Below are 16,054 nucleotides of genomic sequence, written 5' to 3' on the forward strand. Positions count from 1 at the left end.
ATCATTTGTTACTTTACTAGTTACTTTAAAAAGTAATCTGATTATGTGCATTACTTGTACTTGCATCTCAGTGAGTTTTATGACATTAAGCAGATGTTTTCAATTTGACAACTTTTCAAAAACGCTAGAAGAGCAGAAAACGCTATTTTCAGGTTAATCCAAATTCATGTGGACGCAGCCTTACCAAAACAATTTAGAAGAAAGTGCATATATTATTGTGTTGATTACTTAAGCAGGTAGCTAAGGATGCAAATCGACCACCAAGCCGAAAACCAAAAGCATCACAAATGATGTTGAAGTCTGTATCATCAGCATTCGTCCTTTCAGTGCTAATGTTCCTAATTCCCCCGAATAAATTGCAAATTACCCCGAGAAAGGCCACTAGCCCCATCCATTAGTCCCTCAGCAATCTCAGTTTCCCTTCAGTTCTCTCCATTTTTACTGTGTGGAGAAATCATCACGCTTATCCCGGAATGAGGCAACTTTTGCCCATCATTCCCTGGCTGAACCGTGGCAGCATTGAGTGACTTAGTTGAATCTTCAACCTGCTGGCCAATACCAAAAGTCCTTTGCGCTCCCTAGGGAAGAAGGTCGATCTATGCTCTTTCGTAACTGGCCTGGTGATAACTCAACTTGGGTCCTGTCTGGGATCATCATCTGTGGCCACCAAGCCAAAAACCAAAAGAATCACAAATGATGTTAAAGTCTGAATCATAAGCAATCGTCCTTTCAATGCTAATGTTCCTAATACCCCAAATAAATTGCGAATTGAGTACCCCGAGAAAGGCCACAAGCCCCATCCATTAGTCTCTCAGCAATCCCAGTTTCTTCAAGGCTTCCTTTCGGTTTTCTCCATTTTTACTGTGCGGAGAAATCATCACGCTTATTCCAGAGCGAGGCAACTTTTGCCCATCATTCCCTGGCTGAACCGTGGCAGCATTGAGTGACTTAGCTGAATCTTCAACCTGCTGGCCAATACCAAAGTCCTTTGCGCTCCCTGCGGAAGGAGGTCGATCCCTGCTCTTTCGTAACTGGCCTGGCGATAACTCAACTTGGGTCCTGTCTGGGATTGTTGTCTGTGGCATCGGTTCAACGTTTCGAGACCTTGTGCGCTCTAGAGACGCCGTTTTGATCTCATAGGACCTTGTTGTTTGCTTCTTCAATGATCCTTCCCTGGTTTTCAGCTCTCTGTGCTTTAGAGCATCTCCAAGAAGTTGCACTTCCCCAGGTACGGGGCTTTCAGAAAGTCTAGATGGCTCCTGAATGGGTTCTGATGGGATGCAAAGTGACTTAGGGCGAGTTTTAGCTTTGAACGTTGGCGAATGAGAAGGAGACAGCCCGTGGCCTGAGTCAACCTCTTCGTTCTTCAGCAGGCCCAGTTTTTTCAAAGCCTCCATTCGGATCTTCTGCGGATCCATCTGAGGACGTTCAGCTTGAGGAAGTAATGAATGAGTGGTTCCCTGGTCCTTGTGGCTTTTGAGGATGATATTCGATGGGAGTTTCTTGGGTTTGGGCGCCACAGCCGGTGGGCTTTTGGAGTCACTGTAGTCTTTTGGCACGTGTTCTGAAGACGGCGAAGGCGTCATTGGTTTGTCCAACGCGGAATGGTTCCCAAGCATTAACGGAGCCAAGTGAGGTGCTTTCTTCACTGAAGCTTTCTTGCGTAAGCTTTCAATGTCATTGTGGGACAATGGTCCGCTTGATGATTCAAGGTCTGATTTGGTCATCTCAGTTGGCTTGATGGATCCACCAGAGACGGGGAGTTCGGGAACCCATTCTGGTGGCTCATCATAAGCTGGAGCGAGGTTTATCTTTCCTGCTGGTTTGTCCATGAAGTCTGATGGTGGAGGAATGAAGTCCAGCGGCACCTCTGAGGAAACTTTCTTCTCCTTTGGCTGTGACTTAACTTCCAGACTTTTAGGTTCAACATCTTTGGCTTTCAAGTCACTAGTCAAACTTGTTCTGACTGGAGGTTCGGGTATGAACGAAGGTGGCAAGTCCACCACATCACTTGAATGTCCAATGCTTGGTTTCGAAGTTGCTACTTTTGAAGCAGGTTCTTCTGAAATTGTTCGTCCAGGTTTTTGAAGGTCAGGGCTTAATCTAAACCCATCAGGCACGTCCATATATTCCACAGGAGCTTCTTTGGGAGACGACTCCATTGGTTTGCTTACTGTCTTGGCATTCCTACTGGCAAGGAGTAATGGAGTTGGCACAAGGTACTTCTGAGGTTTACGATCTCTTTCGATCAAGTTTTTGGCTGATAGCTCTGAATGAGAACATTTGTCAGTCATTATTGAAAGTAACCATCTTTAAAGGTACTTTGTATTTAAAGACATACTGCTTACCATCAGATCTGTTCTGGTAGATGAATATCTGCTGAGCGTTTTTTCCTTTCAGGCCATTAGATGGCCGATCAGGCTCGTCATTTGACAAACCACTGTCGTCTTCTACCTCCAAAGACTCAATGGTCTCCTCCAAGAACATGAGACAGGCTCTCTCCTCAGCAGAAAGGTGCACCAAACTATCATCGCTCTATCACACAAAGAAAAGTGTGCTTTTTAAAAATGAATTGACATTTTTATTCAAAAGGGATGCAGTAAATTGGTTAAAAATGACTGTGAAGACATTTAGAGTTGATGTCGTAAGTATACAAACACCTTGCAGAATTGACAAAATGTTAATTTTTTTACCAAAATAAGAGGGGTCTTACAAAATGCATGTTATTTTTTTTTTTTATTTAGTCCTGAATAAGACGTTTACTGATGCTCCAGAAAGGAAAGACAATGCATTAAAAGATGGGGGTGAAAACTTTTGGAATTTGAAGATCAGGGTAAATTGAACTTATTTTGTCTTCTGGGAAACATGCAAGTATCTTCTGTAGCTTCTAAAGGGCAGTACTAAATGGAAAAAAAAAAAATGATATTTAGGTATAATAAGAAAAAAATTACACATCTTCATTCTGTGTAAAAGTTTAAAGGCTTTAAATGCATTGTGCATTAAGCATCAGTGAGTGTTTGAACCTTCTGTAATAGTTGCATATGAATCCCTTAGTAATCCTCATTGTCAAAAGATGGATCTCAAAAACATACAGTCATTGGGGTTAAAATACACAAAAAATGCTGAAAAAACAGAATTTGTGGAAGCTGAAGGATTTTTTTTAAAGAACAGCAGGTAGTTTAACTGTTTAGGACAAACAAGGGACTTATGAACAACTATCGCTAAATGAAAAAAAATCAGGTAACATCACAGTATTAAGAATCAAGCGTATGTAAACATTTGAGCAGGGTTGTTTTTATAAATTCAGCTATAATTTTCTCTTGTGGACTATATGTAAACGTCTTTTATATCTTATTCAAATCAGTACTAAATAAAAAATAACATGCATTTTGTATGATCCCTCTTATTTTGGTAAAATAATTAACATTATGCAGACTCTGCAAGGTGAATAGAAACTTTTGACCTCAACTGTATACTCTCATAAAAGGTTTCAGTTCCAAATAATATGCCGTTTTGAAAATTTTATTTATTAAAGAATCATGAAAATCGATGAAAAATATGAAGGTTTTAACATTGATAATAATCAGAAATGTTACTTGAGCAGCAAATAAGCATATTAGAATAATTTCTGAAGAATCGTGACACTGAAGACTGAAGTAATGATGCTGAAAATTCAGCTTTGGTCACAGTTATAAATCAAATTTTACCATATATTCACATAGAAAACTGTTTATTTTTTAAATTTCAATAATATTTCACAAATTTGCTGTTTTACTGTGTTTTTTATCAAATAAATGCAGCCTTGGTGAGCAGAAGAGACATTTTTCAAAAATATTTAAAAATAATCCTAGTAACCCCAACTTTATGGCTCTTCTGTGTTATTTTTGAAGCCTGCAAGTTCCTTATTCATTATATTTGCATAGAACAGCATTTGTTTTCATCAGAGGAAATAAGGTCACAAAGGGTTGTAGTAATACGATAATGAGTAAACAGTGACAGAGGAACTATACAACTTCTTTAAAAATTAACGCGTTTCAATAACTTAAGTCCAAATAAGATAACACCGTGTTCCTTGTTCCTCTTCTGAGCAGTACTGATTAAAAAAACAGCTTTAACTTTCAACATTCATAAAGTTGAATCAAATGTAAAGACAAATGTTGCATCTTGTTTTAAACTTAAAATTTAATCCAATCCAGTCACACGGAGTACTTTTATGATACCTTTAAAGTGTCTTTGGAGCCAGATATGATCACTATCAACTGTCTTTGCATGGAAAAGATCTTTGCAAAGACGTTTCGTGGAAAAAGTAACCGCAACAGTGGATTTGCAATTTCATGAGGGTGAATCAGTGTTTGTTTTTCGACTGTTGTAGGAAATCAATGAGGTTCTACGATGAAATCATAGAGGTTCTAGGAAATGAATGGCGTCATACTTACAAATCCAGAGTTGATGCTGAGCACGCTATCACAGCTTCCTGCACTGTCCATACCAGACACAGATTCAACAGAAACGCCCCCGGGCCAGGTGTCACTTTTTGGCATTGCACATTGGAGGAGTTCAGGTGCTGGAGCGGGTCTTTAAGTAGCTTATTTAATAGAGGACCAATCTATAAAAATATATAGAAACAAACAAAAATGACCAATTTAAGCAATAATATTAATAATGATGAAAATTAAAAATATAAATATATAACAAAAAGTCAAAAGTTTACATATGTGACCCTGGACCACAAAACCAGTCATAAGGTTAAATTTGACAAAACTGAGATTTATACATCATATGAAAGCTCAATAAATAAGCTTTCATATGATGTATGGTTTGTTAGGATAGGACAATATTTGGCTGAGATACATCTATTTGAAAATCTGGAATCTGAGGATGCAAAAAAATCAAAAAGACTGAGAAAATCACCTTTAAAGTTGTCCAAATTAGGTTCTTAACAATGCATATTACAAATCAAAAATTACATTTTGATATGTTTACAGTAGGAATTTGACAAAAAATCTTCATGGAACATGAACTTTACTTAATTTCTCAATGATTTTTGGCATAAAAGAAAAATCAAAAATTTTGACCCATGCAATGTATTTTTGGCTATTGCTACAAATATACCCCAGCAACTTAAGACTGGTTTTGTGGTCCAGGGTCACATATACCTTGCAGAATCGGCAAAATGGTAATTATTTTACCCAAATAAGAAAGTTAATACAAAATGCATGTTATTTTTTTATTTAGTACTGACCTGAATAATATATTTCACGAAACAGCTGTTAACTAAGTGATCCACAGCTTTTTATTATTTTTTGTTTATTGATAGTTGTTCATGAGTAACTTCTTTGTCCTGAACAGTTAAACTGCTCACTGTTTTTCAGAAAAATCCTTCCTTTTTTTTTTTTCAGCATTTTTGTGTATTTAAACCCTTTCCAACAATGACTGTATGATTTTGAGATCCATCTTTTCACACTGAGGACAACTGAGGGACTCATATGCAACTATGACAGAAGGTTCAAACGCTCACTGATGCTTCAGAAGGAAACACAATGCATTAAGAGCCGGGGGGGTGAAAACTTTTGGAATTTGAAAATCACAGTAAATTTAACTTATTTTATCTTCTGGTAAACTTGTAAGCATCTTTTGCAGCTTCTGAGGGCACCACTAAATGAAAGAAAATTCAAATGCACACATCTTCATTCTGCTCAAAAGTTTTCACGCCCAGCTCTTAACGCATTGTGTTTCCTTCTGAAGCATCAGTGAGCGTTTGAACCTTCTGTCATAGTTGCATATGAGTCTCTCAATTGTCCTCAGTGTGAAAACACGGATCTAGAAATCATACAGCCATTGTTGGAAAGGGTTCAAATACACAAAAATGCTGAAAAACCCAAGAATTTGTGGGACCTGAAAGATTTTTCTGAAGAACAGCGGGCAGTTTAACTGTTCAGGACAAAGAAAAGAGTCACGAAAAACTATAACTAAACAAAAAAAAAAAAACAAGCAGGTAACAAGACAGTATTAAGAATCAAGAATATGTAAACTTTTTATAAATTCAACTATTATTTTCTTTTGTGGACTATATGTGTGAAATATCTTATTTAAATCAGCACTAAATAAAAAAATAACATGCATTTTGTATGATCCCTTTTATTTTCGTAAAATAATTAACATTTTGCAGATTCTGCAAGGGGGATGTAAACTTTTGACCTCAACTCCTCAACTGTATATATGATAATGATTAGATACTATATGATGTTTACTAGACATTACTGTGATGATTTAGACATGAACTTAGAGTATCATATACTGTAGTATATGAATATGAATCAAGTGCCATGGTGTTTTTCAAAGTACAATGGTATTCCCCATCTGATAACACCACTTTACCGCAACAGCACTATTCTGTCAGGGAAATGTCTCTATCACGATCATCTTGGTAAAAATGACCTAAGCCACACTTTTGACGCCACACTGTACAGATATGTATGAGATATGAGTTTAGCACAGACTCCAAAGCAGACAAACCAAGTCTTAGAGTAGTCTGGGTTGAATTTGATTGCATCTTTTGTAGTTTTGTTCATGGTTTTTAGAAATGAACCTAAGCATGTTTGCATCAGAGATGCTATTATAGTTATTTCACACATTTTAAGTAAGTTTGTGCTTTTATTTAATATGTCCATTTTTTATTTCAGTATTAGTTCAGTATTCATTTTTATAACATTTTAAAAGTTTTTTATATTTTGTTTCAGGAAATGTTTATTTAAAGCAACAGAAAATTATTTACATTTTTTTTTAGTCTTACTATTTATTTTGACTTTCAGTTTTAGTTAACTATAATAACCCTGATTTGCATCGGTATAATTTGACTAGATTCTACTGAATGACTGCCCAAAATACAGTAGCGTTTAACTGGACACACAGCTTTTGGGATCAGATGTCCAGTAGGATGTCTATTTCTTTGCTCTCCAAACCATGTATGAATATATCCTTAGTTGCTCTCGGGTATTTGCATTTAGCACTGTTTGTCCCTGCTGTCCATGACCCTTCAAGACCTATTTTTAGTGACCCTGGCAATGATTTGCACATTTTGCTTGCAAAATCTGTCGCCTTGCACAGTCGAATCGATTTGTTCATCAATGAATGTTTAAGCACAGATGGCTAGACGTTTGGTAAATACCTGCATCCACCCTTTACACAAGCTCAGTTTGCCATGAAAGAATATAAGCATGTTTGACACACCTATTGAGATGAGCAAATCAAAATAAAAGCACACTAAAAGACTACGCCCAGAGAACACGACGTGCCCGGATTACTAATATTCTTAATAAAGAGTGTTTGATTTTTTAGAATGAAACTGCTGAAGGTGAAATCTAAAGCTGTATGGAATTTCTGGGCGAAATAAACACACCGCTGAAAGCTTTTTTTGGGAATCAAAGGTGCACTTCTGAAGTCAACAGTTGCAAGATTATGCCGCCTTCTAAGATGCCTTGGACGAATTCTAAAGCAGCGTTGCATGTTTGTTTCACAGAGAAGGCAATCCCAGAATGTATTGCAAAGATCTTGGTGAAAAAGACTGGATGTACTTAAACTTTAGCTATTTTAATCAACCAACCATTTTTTAAATTTAAAATTAAATTAATTAAAAGTAATTACATAATCACAATCATAAATAACACACTTTCAATCAAACTTAAATAAAAAATTTTTTTTGTAAATAATTACGTAACATAAAATACATAATAAATAAATATTATTTTTTGAGTATTTAATTAAATTATATGAATTGAATTGAAGTACACCCCCCAGTCAAAAGTTTTTGAACAGAAAGATTTAAATGTTTTTTCTAAAGAAGTCTCTTCTGCTCACCAAGCCTGCATTTATTTGATCTAAAGCACAGCAAAAACAGTAGCATTTTGAAATATTTTTACTATTTAAAATAACTGCTTTCTATTCGGATATATTTTAAAATGTAATTTATTCCTGTGATTTCAAAGCTGAATTTTTAGCATCATTACTCCAGTCACATGATCCTTCAGAAATCATTCTAATATTTTGATTTGCTGCTAAAAAACATTTTTTATTATTATTATTATTATGTTGAAAACAGCTGAGTAGTATTTTTTCAGGTTTTTTTAATGAAGGAAAATAATTTATCTGAAATAGAAATCTTTTGTAACATCATAATGTCTTTATCATCACTTTTGACCAATTTAAAGCAACCTTGCTAAATAAAACTATTAGTTTCTATAATTTCTCCTCTTAAAAACTAAAACAAAATAAAATAAATAAACAAAAAAATGATACTGACTTAAAGCTTCTGAATGGAATAGTGTATAATGCTACAAAAGCTTTTTATTTAAAATAAATAAATAATAGTAATAATAATAAAAATACATGTTTTTGAGCAGAAAAACAGAATATTAAAATGATTTCTAAGGGATCATGTGACACTGAAGACTGGAGTAATGATGCTAAAACTTCAGCGTTGAAATCGTTACATTTTAAAATATATTTAAATAGAAAACAGTTATTTTAAATAGTAAAAACATTTTACTGTTCTGCTGTACTTTGGATCAAATAAATGCAGGCTTGGTGACTTCTTTAAAAACATTAAAGTTTAAAAAGACCAATAATAAAAATGCAATACATTTTAAACATAAAAAAATAATAATAATAAAATAAAAAGTCTCTTTTTATCTCTTCCAAGGCTGCATTTATTTGATCAAAAACACAGTAAAAACACTATAAATAGTGAAATATTATTACAATTTAAAATAACCGTTTTCTATTTGAATATATAGTAAAACATAATTTATTCCTGTGATGCAAAGCTGAATTTTCAGCATCAGTACTCCACTCTTGAGTGTCACATGATCCTTCAGAAATCATTCTAATATGTTGATTTGCTGTTCAAGAAACACTTATGATAATTATCAATGTGAATATCCCCCTAGACGATCAAAAGGCAAAGCAGATCATTATGTTTAGAAACAGAGCCTGCATCTAAGAACAAGAGAGTGAATTCAGACATAGACAACAGCAGTGCCTGGAGAAATGTGAACAATTGTGAATGCCAGCCATTGTTAGCGCGAAAGTTTTCAAGTCATTCAGCATATTTGAGGCGCTGTGCCTCGTTGAGGTGAGGTAATTACAAACACACACCTCTCCGTGACTCGCTAAGAGAAACAAACGCAACCAAGAGGGCGATGGCTTCGGCCAACACCTAGAAAAGGCCTGTGTTTGCCCAGGAATGCCACTGCACCTGATGGATCTGCTGCGAATTCCCGCTGCTCGCTCAATTTATTCATGTATTAACAAAATCGCCTTGCCTTTTGGCTTCAGGATGGTTTGTCTTGGACTATGACTAGAATGCAAACATGCGAAATCGGATCCGTATAATGTGCCAACTGAGCTCAGTGAAGCTTTGAAATAGTGTGAAGTAATCAGGTTCTGCGGCGTATCGCTGGTCTTGCCCTTGAGCCCACACAGGCTATTGTTTTCATAAAGTGAATGTTTTCACTGTTTATTTGAAGGAGTGGCTGCTCAAAATAGACACTGAACAGGAACTAGGATGTCAGTGTCAAAGTAAAGCCATCAATATCAAATATTGTTTTATTTAATTCAAGTTTGAGACCTGGTTGTCATAAAAAACAAGCTAATATAACTTAAGCATCAGTGGACAAGATATGCCAAAAATTGTGAAATTGATTAAAGTTGAGTGATAACGTAAAATGAACGTAAGGATTCATAATACATACATTTCAATAAAATAATTTAATTAAATACTTAAAATTAAAAATATTTTAAATGAAGGTTGTTTCAGTATTATTTTGAATTAGTCATTATTGTTCAATTTTCAATTTTTATTATAGTTCAGGTTTTAGTCATTTTAATGTTCTTTGATACTAGTCTTTTTTCAGTTTCAATTTCAGTCAAAGTATATTTACTTCAAGTAACACAATTTTTTATGGTTTTGGCAAACTATAATATCCCTCATTTCATAGAATTAAAACCATTATAATGAATATTTAAGTGCATTTTGTCAATATAGTTTAAAGTATTTAATTAAATAATTTAAATTTAAAATAATTTAAGTGAGGGATATTTTAGTATCATTTTGAATGAGTAATTTCTTTCAATTTAAAAAGTTAAAGCTTTAGTATTTTTTTGGTTTTTAGATATTTTTCTTATTTTTCTAGTCTTATTTCAGTTTCAACTTTAGATATTTTGAGATATATTTAGATGAAAAGATACATTTAAGTTTTTGTTTTAGTAAGAATGTATTTAATTCAAGTAACAAAAATTGTTTTAGTTAACTATAATATCTCTCATTTCATATTATTAAAACCATTTTACTGAATTTTTTGTGCATTATGTATTTTTAGGTAGAACCACCAAATGTCAGCATTTGTTTACATTTATTTACATCAGGGTTATTTTAGATTCAATTTAAATTAGTATTTTATATTCTATTTTTATTTTAGTTAAAGTTTTATCAATTTTGTGTTGTTTTTTTTTAGTCTATATAGTTTCCATTAATTCTTATTTCAGTTTTAGTTATTTTGAGATATATTTAGATGAAACGGTAAGCTTAAGTTTTTTTTAGTCTCAGCCTCAGACTAAACGCTGATGGCTAAACGTCTGATGCATATGGCACGCTTAACTGGAAACACTTCAGGAATGTTGAAGTCGTCATCTGATTAGTTGAATTTGACCGGATTTCCTGTAGACGTGAGTGTCGTGTTTATTTTCGGTCCGCCGGGAAACAAAGCGCCGACTGATTTACTCTTGTGTTTTGCTAAGAGGTGCTTATGCAGACACCATTGTTGTTATACACTTTTGCAACGTTCGCGAACAAATTACTGACTTACTGCTTGTTCTCCCTCTTCTTATTTAACTTTCAATGCAGGTTATTTCAGTGACTGACTTGTTGCACGCCAGTCTGTTGTCGTGGGGACATTTCCACGCACCGAAACGTGACGCTGAACGAAACAAACTGTGATTGGTTGTTTGACGTGTCGGTCAAAAGGCCTTATGGGCGGCCCTTGGCCAATGAAAGCTGCCATGACTTCCAGACCTTCAGCCGTCAGTCTGAAGGTCTGGCTACGCCCCTTTTTTATTTGCGTTAAAGTTTATTTCAGGTAACAAAAATCATTTTATGGTTTTAGTTAACTATAATATCCCTCATTTCAGTTATGTAATTAAAAGCAATTAACTGAATATTTTTGTGCATTATGTATTATTAGGTAGAACTACCAAATATCAGCAAGTACATCAAAGAATGTGAAACTGATGTAATGCTAATTTTTCTGAATCCATTTTATTTGCATTACTACAAAAGTTTTTTTCTATTCATGATTTAATTTCTGATTATTATTGAAAAACGCATGCTCTTTTTACTAAATATTTAACATTTTAATTAAATACTTCAAATTACAAAAAAAAAAAAAAAATAAATAAATTAAACCAGGGTTGTTTTAATATCATTTTGAATTAGTAGTTATTTTTCTATTTTTATTTTAGTTTAAGTTTTAGTATTTTTTCTTAGTATTTTTGTCTATATGGTTTTTATTAATTCTTATTTCAGTTTCAATTTTAGTTGTACTGAGATATATTTAGATGAAATTTTAAGTTTCAGTTTTGCTTGGTTTTTTGCTTTTTTATTTGAGTTAAAGTTTATTACAAGTAACAAAAATTGTTATATGGTTTTAATTAACTATAATATCCCTCATTTTAGTTATGTAATTAAAACCATTTACTAAATATTTTTGTGCGTTTTGTATTATTAGGTAGAACCACTAAATATCAGCATTTGTTTACATTTATTTATTTAAAAATACCCCAGAGAACGTGAAATGGATGTAATGCTAATTTTTCTTTTCTAAAAGTTTTTTTTCTATTTTCTATTATGATTATTATTCAAAAATGTCTGCTTTTTCAATTAAATAATTAATTTTTAAATTAAATAATAATAAAAAACAGGGTTGTTTTAGTATCAGTTTGCATTAGAAATTATTTTTTTCTATTTTCAGTTTAGTTGGAGTTTTAGTAACTTTATGTTTTTTGTCATTTTTTTGTTTGTTTTTTGTCTATAATTTTTTTATTCATTCTTATTACAGTTTAAATATTGGTTATTTTAAGATATATTTAGATGAAACTGGGTTTAAGGTTTTTTAATAATAAAAGATTAAAGATTATTTTAGGTAACAAAAATCGTTTTATGGTTTTAGTTAACTATAACTTCAGTAATTTCAGTTGTGTAATTAAAACCAATTTACTGAATATTTTGGTGCATTATGTATTTTTAGGTAGAACCACCAAATATCAGCATTTGCTTACATTTATTTATTTAAAATATGCCAGAGAATGTGAAACTGATTAAAGATTATTTTGTTCAGTTAAATAAATACAATTGCAATTAAAGAATTGAATTAAATAAGTATATAATAAATAAATAATAATAAATAAATAATTTAATTCAAATATTAAAATTAAAAATAATTTAAATCAGGGTTGTTTTAGTATCATTTTGAATTAGTATTTATTTTTCTATTTTTATTTTAGTTAAAGTTTTAGTAATTTGTGTTTTTTTGTAATTTTTCTTATTATTTTTGTCTATATAGTTATCATTAAATTATTTCAGTTTAATTTTTGTTATTTTAAGTTGCTTTTTTATTCAAGTTAAACTGTATTTATTTCAAATTACAAAATAGTTTCATGGTTTTAGTTATGAGCATCCCTCATTTCAGTTATGTAATTAACATAAAATATTAAAATATTTACTTAATTTAAATACTTTACTGAATATTTTTATGCATTAAGTATTTTTAGTTAGAACCACTAAATATCTGCATTTGTCTACATTTATTTATTTAAAAATACGCAAGAGAATGTGAAACTGATTTTTCTGAATCCGTTTTACTTGCATTAATGCAAATGTGTTATTTTATTTCTGATTATTATTCAAAAACTCATGATTTTAGGAAGTACTTCATACCCCACTAAATATGTTTACATATGTACAAATATTTTATATAATTTAATTGGACAAAAGCAGCATTCTGTGCTCATATATTTTTAGTTTAATGATGCTAACCTGTATAATTGACCATCATCACAGACAACTGTTCTGGTTACATAAAGTTCAACAAGCATAATGTGACAAAAATGTGAAATATTTAGCCTGTGACATGAAGGCCACTCATCGCTGCTCCTGGCCAATCATTCACAGAGAATAAACACACATAGTCCACATCCACCTGCAAAGTACACATGAAAGCAGCAGACCTCTCTGTTTGCATAATTCGATATAAACTATACATCATTCATACTCAACACCCATATGAACACTACTACACCCAGAGAAGATTTATGACCAGCCCTTGACTGTTTAGGTGTCAAGTGCACTAAACACTAAGTACTTTCTGATGATTCTATGTTTTGCACCATATGCAATTGTTTTCCAGCAATTTAGTTGCATTTTAGGAGTGACTGGCAGTCAAATGGCTTTTGAATCATGAATAAAGCTGCTACTACTTTAAGAAACGTAACTAGTTTTACTTAATACAAAAACATAATACATAAAATACCATCATCTCTGAAGTTTAAGTGAACATGGATTTAACAACATCTACTGCCACGATAGCAGACATGAAAAACTACTACTGACAAACTCTACAGGTAACCTGTTACCTGCATTAACGCTACGATAGTTTGTTTACTTTACTTTAAATCATTATTAACGCATTTAAAACACTGTGTCATAACAAAAGTCTGAAAATCTCGTCAAAAGGTAGATAAAGTCTTACCTGTCCGTCAGGAATCGCAGTCGCTCACCTGCGTGACTCTCAGCTGTTCTAAAGTAAAACACAGAGCGTGTGAATATGTTCACCAGCGCAGCGCTCTCAGCCAATCAGAGCATGCGTTACACACACAGCTGCAGCTGATTGGCTGAACGCCTGAGACAGACTGTAATCGACAGATTAGAGTAAACACTGCTGTTCAGAATTAAATATTAGCTGACTTTACAGTAAACACCATCCATAACAGTATTTAAAACAACATGCAGAATGCCATATTAAACATACAGAGCGATATGTGTTTTGTTCATTTGCTTCTCTAATTTGCTTTTTATATTCTCCATCACTTTATATAGACTAAATACAATCAGATACATTTTTCAAATATTTATTAAACTTTAACTTGACTCAGCTTATTTCCTATTGAACTGTCACCAACTGAACAAGTATTTTGAGGTGCAGCTCGTCATATTAATGTAGTGTTTCACTAGTCAGCATTAAACCGGTTAGCTCACCTGATTGTGTTCGTTTGTGTTCGTGGAAAGCTCTTCGGAATGAAAATATGGATAGCTATTATATTTTTAAACATTATACTTTTTTGCTTACTTCAGTTAATGTCAAAATGAGCAACTAAACATGGCTGCAAGGTGCAAAGAGCGAAGGAAAAGACAAAGCGATTCAGTTGAGTGAGTCATTTGATTCAAACTCGATTTATCAGCAAAAACATATTAGAAGAGACATTTATTTAGAAGTTAGACCTCGCTTGTAATGATTAAAAAACATGTATTGACTGGTGATCGGAGCTTTTTTGAAACTCTGAATCAGTTAGGTCTACCATTGCATCGCAAAATAATTTACCCCCGGTTTCACAGACAAGGTTTAAGCTTAGTCCTAGACTAAAATGTAAGTCTGAGCTGCTTCAACTGTGAGAAACCTGCATTGACAGATCTTAAAATATATCAGTGCCTTTGTTTTGTCTGAAGGTGCACACCAGCAATGTTTTTTTTCTAAAGCACGTTTATAAAAATGACTTAAATGTCCTAATTGAACTATGGCCTAATCCTGGTTTAGGCTAAACCCTGTCTATGAAACTGGACTTTACTGTTTCAGATTGCATGTTTTTTTTTTTTTAATCTTAATTTCTTCAAAACATTTGATTCAGATCAGGACTTCGGGGTGGTTTTGCAAATTATTTCATAAACTGATTCGTTATACGCCCTCCCAATTTCCGATCTGAAATTATGGTTTGCGAATCATTATTTAGATTGGGACTTCGAAGTGCATAGCATGAATCTTTTGATTTGGATTGTAACATCAGAGCGTGGATCGCAAATCATTTGATTTAGATCAGGACTTCGGAGTGATCTGAAATGATCATTTGATTCAAACTGACTCGATTCAACATGGTTCACAAATCATAATTCAGATCGGGACTTAGGAGTGTAGATCGCAAATCATCTAATTTAGATCGGAACTTTAGAGTGGGTTTGCGAATCTTTTGATTCATATCAGAGCTTCAGAGTGCATTCGCAAATCATTTCATGAATAGAAAGATTTGTGATATGCCTTTCTAAGTACCAACCTGAAATGATGATTCGCAAATCATTATTCAGATCGAAGTGCAGAACATGAATCTTTTAATTTAAAAAATTTCACGAACCCACCCTGAAGTCCTGATCTGAATCAAATGATTCACGAACCAACTCCGAATTATTTTGTGAACTGAATGATTAGTGATTTAGATCAGGACTTCGAAGCACAAATCATTTGATTTAGATCGTAACTTCGGAGCGGGTTCACTAATCATTTCGCTAATTGAACGAGTCGTGATACTCGCTCTGAACTGCCGATCAGAAATAATGGTTCGCGGATCATTTGCACTACCTCGGGACTTCAGAGCGCGGAGCATGAATCTTTTGATTTAGATTCGAACTTTGGAGCGGGTTCGTGAATGATTTTGCGAATTAAATGCTTTGTGATATGCGCTCTGAAGTCCAGATCTGAAATGATGCTTCGCAAATCATTATTCAGATCGGAACTTAGGAGCGTGGACTGCGAATCATCTGATTTAGATCAGAACTTTAGACCGGGTTTGCGAATCTTATGATTAATTTCATAACTTTGGAGCACGTTCGCAAATCATTTCGTGAATAGAAAGATTTGTGACACTGAAGTCCAGATCTGAAATGATGGTTCACCAATCACTTGATTCGGATCGGAACTTCAGAGCACATATTGCAAATAATTTAATTTAGATCGGAGCG

General features: G+C 33.4%; 1 protein-coding gene across 1 annotated transcript; it reads right to left on the reverse strand.

Annotated features, from left to right (window-relative positions):
- Nucleotides 1-573: 573 nt before the first annotated feature.
- Nucleotides 574-4,541, reverse strand: LOC141291659 (specifically androgen-regulated gene protein-like). Its single transcript, XM_073823815.1, has 3 exons — nt 4,437-4,541; nt 2,349-2,535; nt 574-2,269 (listed from the first exon to the last, which is right to left on the reverse strand). The coding sequence occupies exons 1-3, from the start codon at nt 4,539-4,541 to the stop codon at nt 804-806; spliced, it is 1,758 nt and encodes a 585-aa protein (XP_073679916.1). The 3' UTR covers nt 574-803.
- Between the last annotated feature and the right edge of the window lie 11,513 nt (nt 4,542-16,054).

The sequence above is a fragment of the Garra rufa genome, chromosome 18, assembly GCF_049309525.1.
Source record: "Garra rufa chromosome 18, GarRuf1.0, whole genome shotgun sequence".
Lineage (NCBI taxonomy): Eukaryota > Metazoa > Chordata > Actinopteri > Cypriniformes > Cyprinidae > Garra > Garra rufa.